Source organism: Elephas maximus, chromosome 11, assembly GCF_024166365.1.
Source record: "Elephas maximus indicus isolate mEleMax1 chromosome 11, mEleMax1 primary haplotype, whole genome shotgun sequence".
In the NCBI taxonomy this organism is placed as follows: Eukaryota; Metazoa; Chordata; class Mammalia; order Proboscidea; family Elephantidae; genus Elephas; species Elephas maximus.
In genome coordinates, this window is record NC_064829.1 from 100224095 (window position 1) to 100246269 (window position 22175).

The 22175-nt window shown below is 56.0% G+C and overlaps 2 protein-coding genes across 3 annotated transcripts in view; one reads left to right on the top strand and one right to left on the bottom strand.

The window, feature by feature from the left end:
* AP2A1 (adaptor related protein complex 2 subunit alpha 1) overlaps positions 1-15917 on the top strand; it is a 38388-nt gene extending 22471 nt beyond the window's left edge. Inside the window, exons 5-23 of the mRNA XM_049900956.1 lie at positions 2673-2802; positions 3250-3351; positions 6001-6109; positions 8244-8394; positions 9234-9402; positions 9519-9656; positions 10127-10309; positions 10764-10861; positions 11130-11361; positions 11468-11635; positions 11725-11888; positions 12724-12780; positions 12887-12969; positions 13061-13149; positions 14319-14443; positions 14532-14648; positions 14741-14810; positions 15017-15151; positions 15556-15917. Coding sequence (XP_049756913.1) covers positions 2673-2802; positions 3250-3351; positions 6001-6109; positions 8244-8394; positions 9234-9402; positions 9519-9656; positions 10127-10309; positions 10764-10861; positions 11130-11361; positions 11468-11635; positions 11725-11888; positions 12724-12780; positions 12887-12969; positions 13061-13149; positions 14319-14443; positions 14532-14648; positions 14741-14810; positions 15017-15151; positions 15556-15633 — 2398 coding nt within the window. The 3' untranslated portion in view covers positions 15634-15917. The remainder of the gene's footprint in view (positions 1-2672; positions 2803-3249; positions 3352-6000; positions 6110-8243; positions 8395-9233; positions 9403-9518; positions 9657-10126; positions 10310-10763; positions 10862-11129; positions 11362-11467; positions 11636-11724; positions 11889-12723; positions 12781-12886; positions 12970-13060; positions 13150-14318; positions 14444-14531; positions 14649-14740; positions 14811-15016; positions 15152-15555) is intronic.
* Positions 15918-15931: 14 nt separating this feature from the next.
* FUZ (fuzzy planar cell polarity protein) lies at positions 15932-21172 on the bottom strand. 2 transcript variants are annotated; one of them, XM_049900957.1, is made up of 11 exons: positions 20821-21172; positions 20404-20525; positions 20038-20122; positions 19716-19784; positions 19395-19499; positions 18206-18403; positions 17931-18026; positions 17478-17584; positions 17334-17398; positions 17184-17258; positions 15932-16267 (listed from the first exon to the last, which is right to left on the bottom strand). In XM_049900957.1, the coding sequence occupies exons 1-11, from the start codon at positions 20929-20931 to the stop codon at positions 16035-16037; spliced, it is 1266 nt and encodes a 421-aa protein (XP_049756914.1). In that variant the 5' UTR covers positions 20932-21172; the 3' UTR covers positions 15932-16034. The 2 variants fall into 2 exon arrangements, with proteins under 2 accessions (XP_049756914.1, XP_049756915.1); XM_049900958.1 differs by lacking the exon at positions 20821-21172 and adding an exon at positions 20750-20790.
* Positions 21173-22175: the final 1003 nt, after the last annotated feature.

Genomic DNA, 22175 nt, shown 5'->3' on the forward strand with positions numbered 1-22175 from the left:
TTACCACCCGCAACCCCATCCAGCTCAACAGCATGCCCTATTGGTTTGATCTAAATAATGCATCTGGAATCCAACCTCTTCCCACCCCTTCCCGGCCACCACCCCATCTGAGGCACCATTGCCTCCCACCTGGACCCTTGCATTGGCCTTCCTTCAGGTCCCTGGATGGCGCAAATGGTTTGCTCTCAATTACTAACGTAAAGGTTGGCAGTTTGAACCCACCCAGCAGTGCCGTGGGAGAAAGGCCAGGCAATCTGCTTTCGTAAAGATCACGGCCAAGAAAACCCTATGGGGCAGTTGTACTCTGTAACACGTGGGGTGGCCATGAATCAGAATAGATGCCAAAGGGTTCTCCTTCTCTCCATCTGTGCCCCCAACAGTGTATTCTCCACTCAGCAGCCAGGGGGCGCCTTTAACAATATAAGTCAGATGGGGCATCAGGATTGGAGGAAGACTCATTAACAACCGGCATTATGCAGATGACACAACCTTGCTTGCTGAAAGTGAGGAGGACCTGAAGCACTTACTAATGAAGATCAAAGACCACAGCCTTCAGTATGGATTACACCTCAACATAAAGAAAACAAAAATCCTCACAACTGGACCAATGAGCAACATCCTGATAAATGGAGAAAAGATTGAAGTTGTCAAGGATTTCATTTTACTTGGATCCACAATCAACAGCCATGGAAGCAGCAGTCAAGAAATCAAAAGACACATTGCATTGGGCAACTCTGCTGCAAAGGACCTCTCCAAAGTGTTGAAGAGCAAAGATGTCACCCTAAAGACTAAAGTGTGCTTGACCCAAGCCATGGTATTTTCAATCACATCATATGCATGTGAAAGCTGGACAATGAATAAGGAAGACCTAAGAAGAGTTGACACCTTTGAATTGTGGTGTTGGCGAAGAATACTGAATATACCATAGACTGCCAAAAGAACAAACAAATCTGTCTTGGAAGAAGTGTGGCCAGAATGCTCCTTAGAGGCAAGGATGGAGAGACTGCGTCTTACATACTTTGGACATGTTGTCAGGAGGGATCAGTCCCTGGAGAAGGACATCATGCTTGGCAGAGTACAGGGTCAGCGGAAAAGAGGAAGACCCTCAATGAGGTGGACTGACACAGTGGCTGCAACAATGAGCTCAAGCATAACAACGATTGTAAGGATGGCACAGGACCGGGCAGTGTCTTGTTCTGTTGTGCATGGGGTCGCTATGAGTCGGAACTGACTCGACGGCACCTGACAACAACAACAACATTTCCTTGGTTTGCCTGAGGATGCAGTCAATGAGGTCATCCGTGTAGAGGGCTTGCAGTAGTGCCAGGCAGGCAGTAAAGGGTCTGCTGTTGTTGTTGTTAGGTCCCTTTGGGTCAGTTCTGACTCATAGCAACCCCATGTGACAGAGTAGAACTGCCTCACAGGGTTTTCAAGGCTTTGACCAAGCCTCTGTCAAGGCGCCTCTGGGTGGGTTTGAGCCACCAATATTTCAGCATTTGCACCATCCACGGACTCACAGAGAAATAATACAATGGCCAGTTTCAGGCTGCCAACAATTCACCAGCTGGCTTACAACATTCCTGAATGTGTAACAGTCAGCTCTCAGGAGCTATCCCATGTGGCTTCAGTACAGCACTGATAACAATTCTATTTATTACATTGTTGTTGTTGTGTGCCTCAAGTCAATTATGACTCATGGTGGCTCCATGTAACAGAGTAGAGCTGCCCGATAGGGCTTCCTAGGCCATAATCTTTACTGGAGCAGATCGCCAGGTCTTTCTTCAGTGGCTCAATCCACCAACCTTTGGGTTGGTGGCCAAGTGCTTAACTGTCATGCCACCTCGGTGGTAGCTTTTTCTGCTGTCATACTAGCATCATGTGACTGCCCCGCTTGCCACCCGCAGTGACGCCTGTCTCACGCTGAGTCAAAGCAAAGCCCTCGCTGCGGCCCACAAGGCCCCGCCTGATCTGCTCTGTTCCCTCTTTGCTCTCATCCCTTGTCCTCATCCCTAGCTCCCTCAGCTCCAGGCACACGGCTCCTCCCTGTCCCTGCTACATTCCAAGCCCACTTTTGCCTCAGGGCCTTTGCATGGTTATTCTCTTTGCCCAGGACATTCTGTTGCAGAGATTTTCCATCTTTTCTCATTAAGTCACTTGGTTTTCTGTTCATGGGTCATTTGACCAGAGAGACCTTCTTCCAAAATAGCATCCCCGGCCTTTTGTGCTGTCACCTGCTGATTTGCTCGGTAGCACTGAACCCCAGCTGCACGTGGTGTGTGTGTTTGCTTCGATGTTGGCCGTCCTGGCTGGAATGTAAACTGTGAGCACAGAGGTTTGGACCAGTTTGGCTATCGCTGTCCCCACAGTGCCCTCAGCAGTGCCTGGCACGCAGTAGGTGCTGAATAAATGCTTGGTCAATGCAGGGAGCTGCAGAGCCAGGCATGATCTTTTGCTTTAGCCTGCCAGTGATGTCACCAGGTTACTGAGGTGCAGCCCATTTTGCAGATGAAGAAACTGAGGTCCCCAGGGACTTGGGGGCCATGGGGACTGGATCCCAGTTCCGCTGGCTCTCTGTCCATCTCAGCGGCCCTTTCTGGGAAGAATAAGGGAGGAGGGGAATGCACAGAGCTGGGGTCGCACTGACCTCTTCCCACATTGCGTCATCCCCACAGGGACAGCATGGACAGTGTGAAGCAGAGCGCAGCTCTGTGCCTGCTGCGGCTGTACAAGGCCTCACCCGACCTGGTGCCCATGGGCGAGTGGACGGCCCGTGTGGTGCACCTGCTCAACGACCAGCACATGGTGAGACCCTGGGCCACTGCTTCGATGCCCACCTGACTACCTGGGAGCCCCACCTGTGCCCTGATGCCCACCTGGATGCCCAGGGATCCTGTCCAATGTCCCCAACCTTCCAGAAAATTCCAACTTTTTCTGACACCCAGCCATCCCCCTACAGCTCCCATCTGTGCCTGGCTAGCACAGACTCAAGCCTCTGTCCCCACCCCAGGGCCCCGCCACCCCAATCTCTCTGTAGTCCCCTCCCACCCTTGGCTCCTCACCCAGACACCCAGCCCTGGCCCTGGTCCCTGAGCCCCATACATAGGCTCCTTACCCCACCCGGACACACAGGCGCACCAGTGCACACCTGGCCATGCCCCTTCCTCAGTCTCTACTCTCAGGCCCTCAGCTAGGACACATGTCCCCAGTCTCCCCCTCCCCTGGGCCCTGACTGGCCATCTCTGCCCCCAGGGCGTGGTCACGGCCGCCGTCAGCCTCATCACCTGCCTCTGCAAGAAGAACCCAGATGACTTCAAGACCTGCATTTCCCTGGCTGTGTCTCGACTGAGCCGGGTAAGTGTGGTCTCGGGGCTGGCGGTGGGAACATGCCGTGGTGTCCTGTTCCCTTTTGCCTCTGTGGTCCCCCACTCTCCTTGAGAGGCAGCCTGGTATGGTGGTCCAGAGCTCAGACTCTGAGGCTGGCAGCCTACGTTCACTCCCAGCCTGGTCACATCCTGGCTGTGTGGCCCTGGGCAAGTAGCTTCCCCTCTCTGGGCCTCAGCTGCCGCATCTGTACAGTGGGGAAGATGCTAGGGCCCAGCTCACGCTGAGCACCAGGAAACGAGAGCCAGTCTCCTGACTTCCTCCCGCTCCCGTTCTACATCTCTCCCTTCCTCCCTCTGCCCTGTCTTGCCCCCCCCGACCCTACCACTTACCACTACACAAATTGTTCAGTGACATTGGTTACATTTTTCATTTTTCACCACATGTCAACATTCTCATTAATTCCATTCTGGATGTTTTGTTTCCAGTGCTCTAGCTTCCCTGTCCCCTTACCCTTTCCTCCTTGCTTTAGAGTAAGTGTCGACCATTTGGTCTCATATAGATGATTTTTTAAAGGTATGACTTCCTGGAGGAGTCTTTATTTTGTGAGCCAATCTGTCATTTAGCTAAAAGGTGACCTCAGAGGGTAGTTTTGGTTCAACATTTATGCGTATCTCAGGGTGATAATCTCAGGGAATCCTCTAGTCTCAACCAGTCCAGTAAGTCTGGACATTTTAAGGATTTGAGGTTCTGTTCTGCATTTTTCTCTCCTTGTATCAGGATCCATCTATTGTGGCCCTGATCAGAATGGTCGGCAGTGGCAGCCAGGTACCATCTAGTTCTTCTGGGTCTCAAGGTAGATTAGGCCATGGCTTATGCAGACTGTAAGCCTCTGCCATTTCTTGCTTATTCTCCCACTCCTTCTCCCTCCCACATGTCTTCCTTTCACTCCTTTCTTTCCCTCCCCCACCTTCACTCCTGTCCTGGGAGCCTCTCCTGAGGACTCCTGTGTGCCGGGCCCTGTTAGGGGGACACAGAGATAAGTCAGACCTGAGTCCTGTCCTCTGGAAGCTCCCCATCCTGGTTCAGGGAGTAGAGTGTGGTGGGGAGGCTGACTCAGACACAGATAATCAGACAAGGGGTGGTTTGTACTCAAATGGAAATAGGAGCCCAAAGGAGGCAGTTAACCCCACCTGGGAGTTCAGGAAAGCTTCCTGGAGGAGGTAATTCTTGAATTGAGACTTGGAGTAAGTATAGGTGTTTTCTAGGCAGGTCGGAAGAGGCTTGGATTCCCAAGCAAAGAGAGCAACAAACACACTGGGTCATGTGTTCAATCATCCGTTCTTTCATTTCTTCACCACACATCTGAATACTGTCCTGTGCCAGGCTGGAGGGCAGACACAGACGGTGACAGTGGGGGCAATACAGGGCATTATGGGAATGCTTCCTGGAGAAGGGACTTTTACAGTTGAGTAGGAGTTTGCCATGAGGAAAAAAGTCTCACTATCTTCCACTAATTCCCCACCTATTTCCTGAACGTTCCTTGGATCTGACCTTGTGTTAGGCCTGAGCACCTGGAAAGGGTGCCCGGCTCCTGCCCCTGAATAGCTCTCAGTCTTTGGGGGAGGTACAGGGACACGCTCTCCACTGAGTCGGTGTGGCAGGTGCTTTAATGGAGGTCACCCAGGCATTTGGGAGGCTCAGAGAGGGAGGGAGGAGCTGGGCCCGGGGCAGCCACACCCAGGGGTGTTGGCAGGGGCTTTTCCTGCCCACCCAGCACCTGCATTTCTTAGAAAAATCATGGCTGGACCTGTACAAAGTATATCAGTTCCCTTTAGTGGCCTTAATAAAATATGACAAACCAGATGACTTTAGGAGCCCTGGTGGTACAGTGGTTAAGAGCTATAGCTACTAACCAAAAGGTCGGCAGTGCGAATCTACCAGTCGCTCCTTGGAAACCCTATGGGCAGTTCTCTGTCCTGTAGGATTGCTATAAGTCGGAATCAACTCTACAGCAGTGGGTTTTGTTTGGTTTTGGGTGACTTCTAAGAACAGAAATGTATTGTCTCACAGTTCTGGAGGCTAGGAGTGCCAACTCAGGCTGTCAGCTGTGTGCATTCCTTCTGAGGGCTGCAAGGGAGAATCTGTTGCAGGCCTCTCTTCCTGGTTTCTGCTGACAGCTGATGATGACATGGCATCTCTCCTCTGTCTCCCTGTCTCTGAGTCTCTTCTGTTTTACAAGGCCACCAGTCATATAAGGAACCCTGGTGGCACAGTGGTTCAAGCGCTGGGCTGCTAACCGTTCCTGTAGGATTTGGGCTCAGTCTACTCCAGTGTGACCTCATGCTAACTGATCACATCTGAAAGACCTATTTCCAAACATGATCACCTCCCCAGATACTGGCGTTAGGACTTGAACAGATCTTTTTGGGGACATGATTCCATCCACAATCCCAAGTGATCTTGTGAGAGCCTGAACTTTGGTGTCGTGTCTGTGGGTGGAGGCCCCAGCCACCATCTCACTGTGTGACCAGGGTGCCTTACACCCCTCTCTGAGTCTCAATTTGCTGCTCCTTTTGTGCTGACAGCACCATCCTGGGAACACAGTGATTGCTCCACCCCAGCATGGGGGTGCTGTCCCATGCCTCTGCCCACTCCTCGCCCTCCTCTCCTCCCCAGATCGTCTCCTCGGCCTCCACCGACCTCCAGGACTACACCTACTACTTTGTCCCAGCCCCCTGGCTCTCAGTGAAGCTCCTGCGGCTGCTGCAGTGCTACCCCCCACCAGGTAATGCTGGCTATCTTGGCTGCTTGGGGGGACCCGGACCCCGTGGCAGGGCCAGGGCCTGGGGATCTGTCTCAGGATTTCTCTGAGGCTGGGGTGATGCCTCACCTCTGTTATGGGGCTCCAGGACACACAGACACAGAAAGACAGGTAGATATGCACATGCACAGACGTGCTCACACAGATAGACATGAATGCACACAGATACACATGCACGCACAGATGTGCATACAGATATATATGCATGTGCAGGCGCACACGGATAGACATGCGTGCACAGACATGCGCACACAGATGCACATGCACGCACAGACACCCACACAGACATGCATACACAGACGCGTGCACAGATACACATGCATGCACAGATGTGCATACAGATATACATGCATGCGCAGACGTGCACAGACATGCATGCACAGACATGCACACTGATACACATGCACACACAGACATGCACACAGATATGCATGCACAGACGCGTGCACACAGATAGACATGCACACGTAGATAGGCGCACACAGATAGGCATGCACACACAGACGCGCACACAGACGTGTGCACAGACATGCGCACATAGGTAGGCATGCACTCACAGACATGCGCACACAGACACAGACATGCACGCACACAGAGACAGACATGCACCCACAGATGCACACACACACAGATGGACATGCACGCAGGCACACACACACACAGACATGCACGCACAGACACACACACAGATAAACATGCACGCACAGACACACACACAGACATGCACACACAGACATGAACATGCAGACACAGACATGCATGCACGCACAGACACGTGCACACAGATGGACATGCATGCAGACACACAGATATGCATGCACACATGCACACGGATACACACGCACGCACAGACATGCGCACAGATAGGCATGCGCACACAGGCATGTGCTCACAGACGTGCGCACACACAGACACAGACATGCACCCACAGACGCACACACACACACAGATGGACATGCATGCAGACACACACACAGAGACGTGCACGCACAGGCACGCACAGATAAACATGCACGCACAGACACACACATGGACATGCACACGCAGACACACACAGACAGGCATGCACACATGCACATGGATACACGCACAGATATGCTCACACAGATGGACATGCATGCACAGATACACTCACACAGACACAGATATGCACAGACACACACAGAGATGGACATGCATGCACAGATACACTCACACAGACACAGATATGCACAGACACACACAGAGATGGACATGCACACACACACACAGATGGACATGCACACACACACACAGATGGACATGCACACACACACAGATGGACATGCACGCAGACACACACACACACTAGGAGTTTTGCATGTTGAGTACGTTGCATGAATTGGTGAGCAGCACGGAGCAGGAAGCCTGCCTGTTGTAGCAAAAAGGATCACACAAAGAGCTGATGGTTATGGGGCCCCTACTGTACCAAGCAGGTCCCATGGTGGTGCAAACAGTTAATGTGCTCGGCTGCTAACCCAAAGGTTGGAGGTTTGAGTCCACCCAGAAGCACCCCAGAAGAAAGGCCTGGCGATCTACTTGCAAAAAATCAGCTACTGAAAACGTTATGCAGCACAGTTCTACTCTGACACACACGGGGTCGCCATGAGCCAGAGTCGACTGGACAGCAACTAGTTTCCTGTAGGAGTGGGGGACTGAGAGGCAAATGTATTCCTATCAGATGCTTACCACACAGATATGTCCTTGGGAAAGCTTGGGTTTGGGGCCTGTGATCCTGCCTGGTGTCTCTGGGGAGGGTTCCTGGAGCTCCTCTATGAGAAAACTAAGAGAGCATCGGGACCCAGATGGGGACACTGAGGCCCAGAGAGGTGGGGCCGCTTGTCCAGCAGGGTTAATGCAGAGCAGGCTAAGTGCCCAGGTCTGAGACAGGGCCTCTGTCAACCTCTCCCCTCACTTGGTGGGCTGGGACCAGGGAAGGTAGTCAGAGTGTAGAGACCCTGCCTGCTGCTGCAAGAGCCCAGTGGGGCAGAGGCGGGCACGCAGGGGGAAGGCTGCTGCCCCTGGCGGGGGCTGGGCTAACATAGAGCTCAGCCCTGTGCATGCCCTCACCTCTCTCCAGAGGATGCAGCCGTGAAGGGGCGGCTGGTGGAGTGTCTGGAGACTGTGCTCAACAAGGCCCAGGAGCCACCCAAGTCCAAGAAGGTGCAGCACTCCAATGCCAAGAATGCCATCCTCTTTGAGACCATCAGCCTCATCATCCACTATGACAGGTGCCACCTCAACCACTGGAGCAGGGGGAACCTGATGCCGGGTCCCAGTGAGGAGGGGCCTGAGGGAGGGACACCTAGGTCTGAGGGAAGAGGGGGCTAAGGATCTGGACTCCTGGGTCTGAGGGAGGAGGGGGCTGGGGACCTGGACTCCTGGGTCTGTGGGAGGAGGGGGCTGGGGAGCTGGACTCCTAGGTCTGAGGGAGGAGGGGGCTAGGGACCTGGACTCCTAGGTCTGAGGGAGGAGGGGGCTGGGGACCTGGACTCCTGGGTCTGGGGGTGGGCTGGGGGACTGAACTCCTAGGTCTGAGGGAGAAGGATCCGGGGGCTGGGACTCCTGGGTCTGAGGGAGGAGGGGGCTGGGGACCTGGACTCCTGGGTCTGAAGGAGGAGGGAACTGGGGACCTGGACTCCTGGGTCTGAGGGGGGAGCTGGGGACCTGGACTCCTGGGTCTGAGGGGGGAGCTGGGGACCTGGACTCCTCGGTCTGAGGGAGGAGGGGACTGGGGACCTGGACTCCTGGGTCTGAGGGAGGAGGGGGCTGGGAGTCTGGACTCCTAGGTCCTGGGGTGGGTGTGCTGTGGTTCTTAACTTCTTCGTAAGAAGAGGATGGGGTGTGCGGTATTGCCCCATGAGGCTGGTGCAGGCCCTCCTGGGAGGCAGAGTTGCTGGCCATCTTTCACTTAGCTTTGATAGCCCAGATGTCTGGGTCACGAGGAGCCATCGGGGCCGGGACTTGGGGTGGCAGGAGTCACTCTGGATTGAGGGGACGTGAGTGGATGCAGGCTGAGTCTCCACCTCCTCGCATCTCTGTTTCTTCTTGCTCTCCCACCGCCCGGCAGTGAGCCCAACCTCCTCGTGCGTGCCTGCAACCAGCTGGGCCAGTTCCTGCAACACCGGGAGACTAACCTGCGCTACCTGGCACTGGAGAGCATGTGCACACTGGCCAGCTCCGAGTTCTCCCATGAGGCCGTCAAGACACACATCGACACTGTCATCAACGCCCTCAAGGTGCACCACTGGGTCTGCCCCGCAGACTGCACGTGCCCCCACTGAACTCCTGCCAGTGCTCAAATCCCTCTGCCCAGGTGATCCTGGGACTCACCAGACCTGCTCTCCTCCCTTAGACTGAGCGGGATGTCAGTGTGCGGCAGCGTGCAGCTGATCTCCTCTACGCCATGTGTGACCGGAGCAACGCCAAGCAGATTGTGTCCGAGATGCTGAGGTACCTGGAGACGGCTGACTACGCCATCCGTGAAGAGATTGTGAGTCCAGGAAGGCCGGGGAGGAAGAGGCTGAGGGACCTGGACCCTAAGTCTGAGGGAGGAGAGGGCCAGGGGCCTGGACTCTTGGGTCTGAGAGAGGAGGGGGCTGGGACTCCTGGGTCTGAGGGAAGAGGGGCCGGGGGACTGGACTCCTGGGTCTAAGGGAAGAGGGGCCGGGGCACTGGACTCCTGGGTCTGAAGGAGGAGGAGGTCAAGGGGCTGAACTCCTGGGTCTGAGGGAAGAGGGGGTGGGGGACTGGACTCCTGGGACTGAAGGAAGAGAGAGTCAAGGAGCTGGGGCCCCTGGGTCTGAGGGAGGAGGGGGTTGAGGGGCTAGACTCCTGGGTCTGAAGGAGGAGGAGATGGGGGCCTGGACTTCTGGGTCTCTAGATGGGGGACAGTGGTAAGCCCAGACCTGACACCCCCCATGGACATACACGTACACAAACACCCGCACACACCCACCGTAGGTCCTGAAGGTGGCCATCCTGGCTGAGAAGTACGCTGTGGACTACAGCTGGTATGTGGACACCATCCTCAACCTCATCCGCATCGCGGGAGACTACGTGAGTGAGGAGGTGTGGTATCGTGTGCTGCAGATTGTCACCAACCGCGACGATGTCCAGGGCTATGCTGCCAAGACCGTCTTTGAGGTCAGCACCTGCCCTACCCCCACGACGGGCAGAGCAGGGGCACCTAGGGCTGGGGGTCTGGGCTGCCATCCTGCTGCCTCTGCCTCTCGGGCCACCACAAGGGGACACAGCCTATAGCTTTGCAGCTGGACGTGTGAAGTCCACAGGGCAGGGACATGAGATGCCCAGTGTGTAGGTGCTGATCCCAGGTCCTTTCAGCTCCCTGTTATCCCAGGCTCGCCGGGCTCGGGGCCTCCCTTTGCCCTATCTGACTACCGGTATGAGCTGGGGCAGATCCCTCCACCTGTCTGGGCCTCAGCCTCCTCATCTGTAACCCACCTGCATCCCAGAGGTGCTGGGAGGACTCCCAGGGTAACCGAGCAGGTGCTCATGCTGTGCCTGGCCCATTCTCGGTGAGCCGGGCAGTCAGTCTTCTCACTCTGGCCCTTGTGCTCCCATCTCCCTCCACGCCCAGGCGCTCCAGGCCCCAGCCTGTCATGAGAACATGGTGAAGGTCGGTGGTTACATCCTTGGGGAGTTCGGGAACCTGATTGCTGGGGACCCCCGTTCCAGGTGAGGGGTCCTCCACGTGGGCTGAACACATGTCATCTCAGGGGTCTACTCTGATACACATGGGGTCCCCACGAGTCAAAGTGGACATGATGGCAGCTGGTTTTTCTACTGGGCAGGGCAGGAGCTTGGACCCTCCCCCAGGGACCCTGGGAAGGGCTATCTATCTCCATTCCCAGTGGGGAAGCTGAGGGAGGCGGCTCCCCCATGGGGGTCTTGGGGGGCTGGTGCCCTGCCCCCTGACCTCTGCTCCTCCCCACCACCCCTGCAGCCCCCCGGTGCAGTTCTCCCTGCTGCATTCCAAGTTCCACCTGTGCAGCGTGGCCACCCGGGCCCTGCTGCTGTCCACCTACATCAAGTTCATCAACCTCTTCCCTGAGACCAAGGCCACCATCCAGGGTGTGCTGCGGGCAGGCTCCCAGCTGCGCAACGCCGACGTGGAGCTGCAGCAGCGTGCCGTCGAGTACCTCACTCTCAGCTCCGTGGCCAGCACCGATGTCCTGGTAAGAGCCCGTCCCTCCACCCCTGTCACTGAACCTGTCCTAACCGACCCTGCCCCCTGGGCCCGGGCCCCAGGCCTCCGCCTGCCCTGACCCTGCTGACCCACAGGCCACGGTGCTAGAGGAGATGCCACCCTTTCCTGAGCGCGAATCCTCCATCCTGGCCAAGCTGAAACGCAAGAAGGGGCCAGGGGCGGGCAGTGCCCTGGATGATGGCCGCAGGGACCCCAGCAGCAATGACATCAATGGGGGCGTGGAGCCCACCCCCAGCACAGTGGTGAGTTCTGTGGTTGTGAACCCCACAGTCGGTCTGGCTGAGTCTGGCCGGGTGTCATGGTGTCTGACCTCCCTGCACCTCCTCTGCAGTCAACGCCCTCACCGTCTGCTGACCTCCTAGGGCTGCGGGCAGCCCCTCCCCCAGCAGCACCCCCTGCTCCCGCTGGCGCAGGCAACCTTCTTGTGGACGTCTTCTCAGATGGCCCAGTTGCCCCACCCAGCCTGGGACCCACACCTGAGGAGGCCTTTCTCAGGTACCGCTGAGCCTGTCTCCAGGGGGATACTAGGGCTGTCCCCTTTCCACTTCTGCCCCCTTTTGCCCTGAACCCTACCCCGTCTCTCCACTTATTGTCCCTGAAGCCTCTGTCAGCCCTGGCTGCTCCTCCCCCGCTGCCCTCCTGGCCCCTTTGGCCTCTCCTGACTCTGGCCTCCCCTTGGTGTCCTGTCCTGTCACAGTTCTGAGCCTGCTCTTCCTTCTCTCCCTCCCACCTTCCTGCCTCTCTCTCTCTCTCTCTCCCCCTCTCCCTCTTCTCTCTTTGGCCCTCTTGCTGCCTCTCTGGGATTGGCTGCCTGCCACGCCTATCTTCTCTTGTCTGCTCTGGGATTGGACGGCCCAGCGAGCTGGAGCCGCCTGCCCCCGAGAGCCCGGTGGCTCTGCTGGCCGACCCAGCCCCAGCTGTTGAGTAAGGGGTGGCCGGCCTCAGGGGGTGGGGGCAGATTGTTGTGTCCTCCAGGGAGGGTTAGAGGCCTGGGTCTTGTCAGGGGATTTCCTGATGAGCCTCAGAGGCAAGGACTTGGAGGAGAGGGAAACCTGGGGTCCCCTGATGGGGGGAGGTGGCTCCTGCTGGGGTCCCGTTGCCATTAGAGGCAGTTGCCAGTCTGATTTGGGGGTTCTCTTAGGTCCTCTGGGTATCTAGGCATGTAGATGCCGAGGTCGCCATGAGTTGGAGTTGATTTGATGGCAACTGGTTTCTCTACTGGGCAGGGCAGGGGTTTGACCTCCCCCCAGGGAGGATCTTCCAAGTTCCCTGTCTCTCTGGGCTCCAGCCCCCCGAGTCCCTTCCATCTCGCTCTTTTCCCTGCTTCCAGTTCAGGTCTTGAGGACATTGGCCCCCCCATCCCTGAGGCTGATGAGCTGCTGAATAAGTGAGTCCTGGCAGAGATGGGAGGGTTAGAGACCAGTGAGGAGGGCACAAGCCAGGCCCCAGACAGGTGCCCCTGTCATCCTGAGTCCACCACCGCCTCCGCCCAGGTTCGTGTGCAAGAACAACGGGGTCCTGTTTGAGAACCAGTTGCTGCAGATCGGAGTTAAGTCTGAGTTCCGGCAGAACCTAGGTGTGTCTGGGGGGCTGTGGAGCTGGGGGTGGTGGGTGGGGAGGGTGGTCAGAGGATGCCTGGTTGAGCCCTGCCCCTCCACTCTTCGCAGGCCGGATGTATCTTTTCTATGGCAACAAGACGTCGGTACAGTTTCAGAACTTCACACCTTCCGTCGTCCACCCTGGAGACCTCCACACTCATATCCTTCCAGGCCTGACCCCGCCCTCTAGCCCCAGCTCTTCCCTTCCAGGTTGGCCTCCCTTGGCACTGGGAAGCCCATCTTACTCAGAGAGCTAATGGTTAACTTCTCTGAGATTTAGTGTCTTCCTCTGTGAGACATGGGTCAGCTTCTCCTGCATCCCGTGGGGCTGTCAGGAAAGGCTGACAATGAAGTTATATAATAGGTGTCCAGGAAGCCCTACCTCCTGCACCCCAGCTGCTCTAGGCCTCAGCTTACCTCTGTAAACTGGGTTCCCCTGCCTGGAGCCCAGCTCCCTCCTGATGTCTTTCCCCTCCATCAGGCTCCATGCCCATGATTTCACTGTCTACTGCACTTGGGAGCCAGGCCTGGCATCTAGCTGCTGACTGGTGCCTTCTCCTGTGTGACCTGGGCTGAGTCACTTTGCCTCTCTGAGCCTTCCTAGCCCATCTGAAAAGTGTGAATCCAACTCCTCCTCCTCAGAGTGGTTGGAAACCCTGAAAGGTGTCATGTCTCTCTCCCCCTCCTCTGGGCCTCTGTGTCCGTAGCCATGAAACCAGAGGACTAGCTGCTGAAACTTTGAGGATGTTTTCAGCTGTTTACTCTTTCATTCATTTGACATTTCCAGGGGTCTCCTGTAGGCTTAGCTCTGTGCGGGGGTTGGGAGAAGAGAGGTGCAAGACCCAGCCCTTGCTGTTGTTGAGGGAGGCAGATACGAACACAGATGGTAATAATACCACCTTTGTATACTTACCATGTGTCAAGCACACGAACAATTTTACATGGATTATTGTCATTGAATCCCAAGGACAATATTGATGGTATTACTGTGTCCATTTTACAGATGAGGTTAAGACAGGCTGGGTGATTATAAGAGCTGGGATTCACATCCAAACCAACTTCTAGAGTCAGTGTTATTCCGGCCCTGTACAACATGACCTGTGCAGCAGTGGAGGGAGCTGAGACTATAGTGGAAGGCCAGAAGAGGCATCTGGGGCAGGGTCAGAGGTTTCACATAGGAGGGGCTTTGGGACTCAGAGGATGAGGCTCTGCGCCCAGCTGCTTAAAGGCCTGCGAGGACATTTGAGGGAACCATCAGGAGTTCCGATGTCAAGACCTCCTAGAGGTCCACCCCGCTGTTTCTGGCTTCCTTGACCACTGGCGCGCACAGCTGGCCGTGCAGACCAAGCGTGTGGCAGCTCAGGTGGACGGCGGGGCGCAGGTGCAGCAGGTGCTCAACATCGAGTGTCTGGGGGACTTCCTGACGCCCCCACTGCTGTCTGTGCGCTTCCGGTGAGTGAGGTAGGGCATTTCCGAGAGGGCGGGACTTCCTTGTGAGGGGCGTGGCCTGACGGAGTCTTCGCCCGTGTCTACTCCCCAGGTACGGTGGTGTCCCCCAGTCTCTCACCCTGAAGCTCCCGGTTACCATCAACAAGTTCTTCCAGCCGACAGAGATGGCGGCCCAGGATTTCTTCCAACGCTGGAAACAGCTGAGCCTGTGAGAGCGGCGGGTGGAGCCCACGCTGGCTCTCCCGGGGCGGGCGTGGCCTGGAGCTCCAGGACATTAACTTGAACCGTTCCCACCTGCAGCCCCCAGCAGGAGGCGCAGAAAATCTTCAAAGCCAACCACCCTATGGACGCTGAGGTTACTAAGGCCAAGGTGAGAAGTGGCCCAGGCCTGACATCTCAGCCTTACCTCTCCCAAACTGGGGGATTTCTGGGGCACAGTGGCTAACTTCTCGGAGCCTATGTTTTCTCTTCTGTAAAACCGGGCCAATTCCCACCCCTGAGGGCTTTCGGAAACTGGCACAAGTGTCTGGGAGTTTATCCGAGATCTGGTTCTGATGGGTCCCCACCCCTCTCCAGCTCCTGGGGTTTGGCTCGGCCCTCCTGGACAACGTAGACCCCAACCCTGAGAACTTCGTAGGGGCTGGCATCATCCAGACAAAAGCCCTGCAGGTGGGCTGTCTGCTCCGGCTGGAGCCCAACGCCCAGGCTCAGGTGAGTGGTGTCCTGGGCTCCAGGAAGTAGTCTGAGACTCAGCATCATCCTCCCAGTCTTGTGTACGTTCTGTGGCCTGCCCACTCAGCCTGCCTGCCTGTTTGCCCTCTGACCCCCTTCTTGTCCACCCTCTACGTCTTTTCCTCCATCTGCTGTCCCCCTTCTATCTCCACCTTGGCTCTTCCTCTTCTTTGTTTCTTCTGTCTTCTGTCATTCATCTCCTTCCTATCTTCTATTTTATTCCTTCCTCTTGTCCCATGTCACCTTTTAACCCGTTTGTCCTCCTTTCCTTCCTCCTCTATCTCCTTTTTCTCTTGTCTGTATCCCTGCTCACCCTGCCCCTGGGCTCTCTACCCCCTCTAACTGGCCTGCCCATCCCGCCTCCTCCCCATGCCCCAACCCAGATGTATCGGCTGACCCTGCGCACCAGCAAGGAGCCTGTCTCCCGTCACCTCTGTGAGCTGTTGGCCCTGCAGTTCTGAGCCCTGGAGTCTGCCCCTGGGGATGGGGCTGGCACCTGGCAGCCCCTAGGACTGAGGCCGCTTTGGTGGGTAGGGCAGTGAGGGGACCTCCACTGGTGACAGGGAAGACCCCAGGGGAGGGTGGATGCCTGGGACCTTCCTCCGGCCTTTTGTATTTTTATTTTTGTTCATCTGCTGCTGTTTACATTCTGGGGGGTAAGGGGGAGCCCCCTCCCTCCCTTCCCCCCCCCGCAAGCACAGAGGGGAGAGGGGCTGGGGAGTGGGCGCCTCCTCCCCTCCCACCCCACCCCACCCCACCTTGTTGTAGCCCCTTCCGCCCCCTCCCCACCCAGGGGCTGTGTATTATTGTGAGCGAATAAACAGAGACGCTAGTGGCCAGTGTCTCCTTCCCTCACCCATGCCTAGGGTCCAAAGAGCGGGGAGAGGGCGTGCAGAGTGTGGGTGGCCAGGCTCCGCAGCCCGTGAATGGGACTCTGAGGGGACAGCAATAACAGCAGCCGCCATGGCCCTGATTGCAGGGCTACCAGCCGCCACCCTGTGTCTGGCTCCTCAGGCCCCGACACCAGGTAGCAGGCTCGAGGTAGCTGGGTCCGCTGGACTAAGTCCTCTGCCTTCTCCTCCGGCGGCCCTGGCTCTGGGGAAGGACAGGGAGGGTGGAAGTGACCAGCAGGGCCTGGACAACCAGGATGTCAACCTGAGAAAGCCACGCCTGCCCTGGGCCTAAGTCTCCACCTCTGAGGTCTGGAGCAGCTTAAGTCACCCAGCCTCAGTCCCACCGTTTCCCGGGGGTCCTCTGTGCAGCCCCAAGCAATCTGCTTAGTCATGAAAACAGCAAATGTGTGCGTGATGCTTACTGAGTGCTAGGCACTGTGCTGTGACATGAGGTTGTACCCTGCTGAGGACCCGCCCCACTTGACAGATAGAAAACAGGTGGGGAGAGGTAGAGTCACACAGCTAGTAAGAAGCAGCTGTCTGCCCTCCGAGGTGGACCTCTTTTACCATTTTGCCCTATTCATCGGTGTCTTCCCTGGGGTTATAGCATCATTTAGGTCCTTGCTTGTCTTCCTGGGCCCAGTTACCATGAGATTAACAAGAAGAACTGAGGTCTCAGGGATTCTACAACTCTTCCTAACTTGGGCTCCATGTCACTCTCCCCCTGAAAACCATAGGCAAAGCTTGTGCTTTAAGCCATAGAGTGGAGTGGTTTAATGCAGTCTTGGGAGCCAGACCACCTTTATTTGAATCGTGGTTCTGCTCCTTACTAGCCGAGCCTCAGTTTCTTCATCTGGAATGTGGGGAGAAAATGAGTCATTACCTACGAGAGCACTTGGGTCAGTGACTAGCAGATGAGGCTTCACTGGTAACTGTTAGGGTTATCCAGCAGGTTTTGAAACCTGCAGGCTCAGTCAACACTGAGGACTCCAGGAATGCTACTCCCAGTACGTACTGGTTTCTCCAACCAGATTCTCTAACCCAGCCCTCACTGCCCCACTATGCGACCTGGGGCTCAGGGCTCCTGCCTGTGAGATTGGACACTGCCCACAGCTGACCTGGTGGGAAGTGCATAGAAGTGACCAGGGTGTAGAAGGAGCGGAGGAGGCGCCGCCGTTGATCCAGGGGAGGCTCTGGAGGGGGAAAGAGATAGGGTGACCATGAGACCCTGCCCAGGATACCCCCTTCCAAGCCTTGTCCTCAGTCACCTTTGTCCCCTGAGAGCTCCACCGTGAACAGGCAACGTCTCAGTTCCAGGTGGAGAAGCAGCAGCCTGTAGGAAAAAAGGTGTTATGGCCACAGATGAGGAATGAGGACTCCCAGCCCAACACCCCGCTCTGTCAGGGCCCTACCCGAGGATGTCCGTGTGCAGGGAGAAGCCTGCAGGCAGCGCACGGTGTCCCAGTGGCACGCAGGCCCTAAGCGGCTCAAGCAGCGGCTGCCACCAACGCTCCAGGACCTGCAGGGAGCGTGGTCGGGGGCGTGGTCAGCCAGAGGGGTGGGGCCGTGGGTAAGGTGGGAAGCTAAGCGCCAATGAGGGGGCGTGGTCAAGTCGAAGGGGCGGGCCCACCAAGCACAAGGCTGGGAAGGGGTGGAGTCAAAGCCAAGAGGGGCGTGGTAGGGGAAAACACTGCGTCGGGAGAAAGGTGATTGGAGAAGGTACGAGAAGGGGCGGGGCTAAGGGAAGTAAGTGTGGCAAAGAAAAGGGGCTGGCAGAAGGGGACCCGAGGCCACTTGGTGAGAGAAAGGCCCACATCTGGGTGGGTGGTGAAAAGGAAAACAGCGGGACGTGGGGTGGATTTCACCTGTGGATCCAGCTGGCTGAGGGGCGGTCGCGGCCCGCAGAGCAGACACAGCTCCAGGCCCGGCAGCAGCGTCAGGGTCAGGAGCCTGTGCGGGACCTGAAGCATGGGACAGGCTGGAGCTGGCCAGAGCTCCGCCTTGCACCCGGCCCGAGCCACCAAGACGCCGGTTCATCCAGGCCCCAGGTCCTACCGACCACGTCCTCTAGGTTCGATCATTCTTTGACTTGTCCAGAACTCACCTAACCACCCTGCCCCTGCCCTGTCTGGGCACTCACCGTGGGGCTCCCGTGGGGCAGGTACACCGGGTAGTCACGAGCGGTCTGCGGCGGCAGAGATCCCAGCAGCCAGGGGAGCAACACGGCCTCGGGCATCCCCAGCCTCCACCAGCCCTCTGTGGCTGCCACCACCCGGCCCGACACCACCAGGCTGACGAAGGCTGTGCTGGTGGCCTCGGCGAACCCGGAGAGGGCTTCCTGCGGAAGGAAGGGAGGCAGGCTGGGAGTCAGCCGGGTGGGTGAGCCGTGGGAAGACACCCACCATACGGTTCCGAACCTGCTGAGGCTAAGGGGCCCTGGCCATGGGTGTCACCCTCTCTGGGCCTGAATTCCATCACATGTCACATACATGTACAATCCCCACTCACACTGTGCTGTTAAACAGAAGCCTGCGACCCAGCGTTACCTGCACACGAGGCTAACAATTATAGCAGCAGCAGCTTTGTGAGTACTGCTACTTGCCAAGTCAGAACTATCAACGCAGAGAGGTCACGTGTGGCAAGTCACACTGCAGGGAGGTGGCCATGCCGGGCAAATCAACCGGAGCAGGACTTAAGGGTAGATAGACATTCAGCAGGCAGAAGGGGCAGCATGTGCAAAGGCTCAGAAGCTGGGAGATGGTTGAGATTTGGGGAAACTGAGGGGTAACTGGGTGAGGGTGGGTTGCGGGTTTATCAGAGGTAAGGGTGAGCAGAAGGCCTGATGGTGCAGTGGTTAAGCACTCAGCTGCTAATAGAAAAGTCTGTGGTTTGAGCCCACCAGCTGCTTAGCAGGAGAAAGATTTGGCAGTCTGCTTCCCTAAAGATTACAGCCTTGGAAACCCTATGGGGTTGTTCTACCCTGTCCTATATATAGGGTCCCTTTGAGGCAAAATTGACTCCACAGCATGGGGTTTTGGTTTAGGGTGAGGAGTTGACCAGCATGATTCCACAGGTCCTCAAACTCCAGGCTGAGGGACTGGAACCTTGTTCTGGGATGTTGAAGCTACTGACAGGCTGTGAGCAGGGGAGAGACAGGGTTAGCTCTGGGTGTAGAAAGACCCCCCTGGGGACAAGTGGGGTCAAACTGGAGGAAACAGACTAGAAGCTGAGAGAATGAGAAGAGTCTGGGCAGTGGCCCAGAGGAAAGATGAGAACTGACGAAGGGGCTGTAAGGATGGGTTTAAGAGATCCCAGGGCATCCCCAATACCTGCAGGAGGGACCCCTCTGGAGAGACCACGCAGTCCACACACTGGGTCAGGTCCCCAATGAGCTCAGAGTCCCCCAGGAAGCTGTCAATGATGCGGTAACTGGCCTAGCAGAGAGAGAAGGCAGGCACCTGGGACCCCAGTGGGCCTCAGATCTGCTGCCTCTCTCTCTTGAGAAAACTAGCCCTACTGGGCTAGATAACCAGGGAGCCCCAAGACCCCATGGGGTCAGGCTGCCCCAGGGGCTGCTGGGAACTACAGTTCCTGGATGGCAGTGCCCAGGTGTACTAACTTCCCCTCTTACTCGTATCTTGCAGTCTTACCCTCAACTCCTTCTTTAGTCTCTCTATGTTGCGGATGTCGGTCAGTTCTTCAAGTCCCACAAGAAGAACCTAGAAGGACGATATAGGAGGGTAGGGGCTCTGCATAACTGTTTCTGAGAAAGAAGGGACTAGGGGCCTGGACTACTGGGCCTGAGGGAGGAGGGGGCTGGGACTTCTAGATCTGAGGGAGGAGGATCTGGGGGCACGAACTCCTGGGTCTGAGGAAAACTGGGGGCCCAGATTCCTGGGTCCTGGAGGAGCAGGATGCTGTGAGTGAGCTCAGATTCCTGGGTTTGGGGGAAAAAGGGCTGGAGAGACTCACCATAGCCCCAAACACCATCTCGAGTAGTCTCTCCAACTGCAGTTCTGAGCTGCTCTCCTCAGATGACAGAACAATGAGGGTGATGCTGTGAAAAAGGAAGGTGGGAAGAAGAATCAGTACTGATCTGGGACACTGGGCGATGAATATGGTGGAGTTGATTCAGCAATGCTAGCTTCATCCTCCCCCAACCCACCCTGCCTCTCACAGAGGAAGAAATCAGGGTTCAGAAGGGGTCATCAGCTTGCTAAAAACTCCACTGCCAAATAAAACAGCTGGTCTTAGGAAGCCTGAATGCCCTCAGGTGTCATCTTCAAGAGGGTTTGTCACCCCGAGCCCTGTCCCCTGCCCCAAGCTCCTGCTGGGGACCTGTCATGGAAGCTTTTCCACACCACGGTCGTGTCCTCAGTCCTTGCAGAGCTCAGCTGCACCTCCAGATTCTGTCCGAACATGTGGACTCCATTGAGGGAGCCGATGACAGAGAACGGGAGCTGAGGAGAGAGAAGTTGGGGTGTTACACAGGAGCTTTCAGATCCCTCATCCTCAGAATTCCACCAGTCTAGGCCCCCTGTCCCCTCCTGTTTCTGAATCCTTTGTCCCTTCCCCCCGTCCCCTCCTGTTTCTGAATCCTCTGTCCCTTCCTCTTAGAAGAATAAGAATTATTGGTTCATTGCACCCCCCCCCCCTTCTTAACACTGACTTCCCCAGTTCCTACTCTCTGCGGGACCAGAGTCCAAGCAACTAAACCCCCTTCCACATCGGACAATCCGGCGGTCAGGGCCCCACCTGCTGGCGGGTGGGGACGCCGCCGCGGCTGCTCCTGCAGAACAGGGGGACCCCGCTAGAGGACGCGAGGCATAATAGATGCACGGTGCCTCCCGTCCCCTCCTCCCCCATTTGGAACCCCCCCAGTCCTCTGCGAGGGAACGGTCAGGGCACGCCGTGGAGCCTGTCGGTAGTCACATTAAGTCGGCCGGCCGTTCCAAGCCGCCAGAAGGCAAGATGGAGAGCTAGTAGGAAAAGGACTAAATCTCGGCCTTCCTCATCCAACTCAAGCAGATCCTCAACCACTATTCCACCACCTCCCCCAAACCCCGTTAAGTTCCTTTCCGCCCCAGCCGGAAGTCATGATGCCCCTAACAAAGAAGGCCGCTAATTGCGCTCGCAAAGTTTCGTAATCTCTCCCTGAAGTGGTCTGACTCTATTTATTTAGCAAAGAAAACGGAGAGCCCAGTTCGAAGGAAAGACAGTCCCAAGGCGTTGAGTAGCAACCGTCATGTAGGCTATAATGATTTTTATTCTAAATTAGTAAACAGCTGTTCCCGGCTCAAAGATGGCGACGGTGGCAATGCGTTGCCTAGCAACCACATTCCGTGTACCTTTTTCATTTTACGGCGGCCAATACAATACCCCTTTCAAAGATGGCGACAGTAAAATACGTTGCCTAGCAACCACGATTTAGCCCAATTTCATTTCTAAAGCTGTAAACAGGTGTGCCCTAATCAAAGATGGCCGCACGCCGAAGCGGGAGCACGTTTCCTTCGGGGCAATAGTCCTTCTACAATCTGGGAAAACAAATCCCCCCTCACCCTCCATGGTGGTTTGATCTAGCGAGCGTTGCCTAGTAACCACCTAAGAAGACGGTTGTTTTTGTTATCAGAAAAAGTGAAAATACTATCTTTACCTTCCAGAATCATAAGAATAATACATTATCATAGTAATAAATCTACACATGTAGTGTTTCATAGGGTCCTTATGTGCCGGAATCACTCGACGGCAAAGGGTTTGCTTTTGGTTTAAGGTATCGTGTAGAATGCAAAAATACACCACAACAAATGCTTTCCTTAAAATAAAAAGTTAACAGTTCAACGCAAAATATTCCTACATATTTTCGCAAATATGATCATTGAATAAGTGTTTGTAAACTTATTTACTGTTGTTATGTGCCACCCCGTAGCTTCCAACTCAAAGCAACCGAATGAACAACGGAATGAAACACTGCCTGGTCCTGCACCATCCTCAAAATTGTTGCTGTGTTTGAGCCCATTGTTGCAGCTACTGTGTGGATCCATTTCATTGAGGGTCTTCCTCTTTTTTGTTGAACCTGTTCTTTGCTAAGCACGATGTCCTTCCGCAGGGAC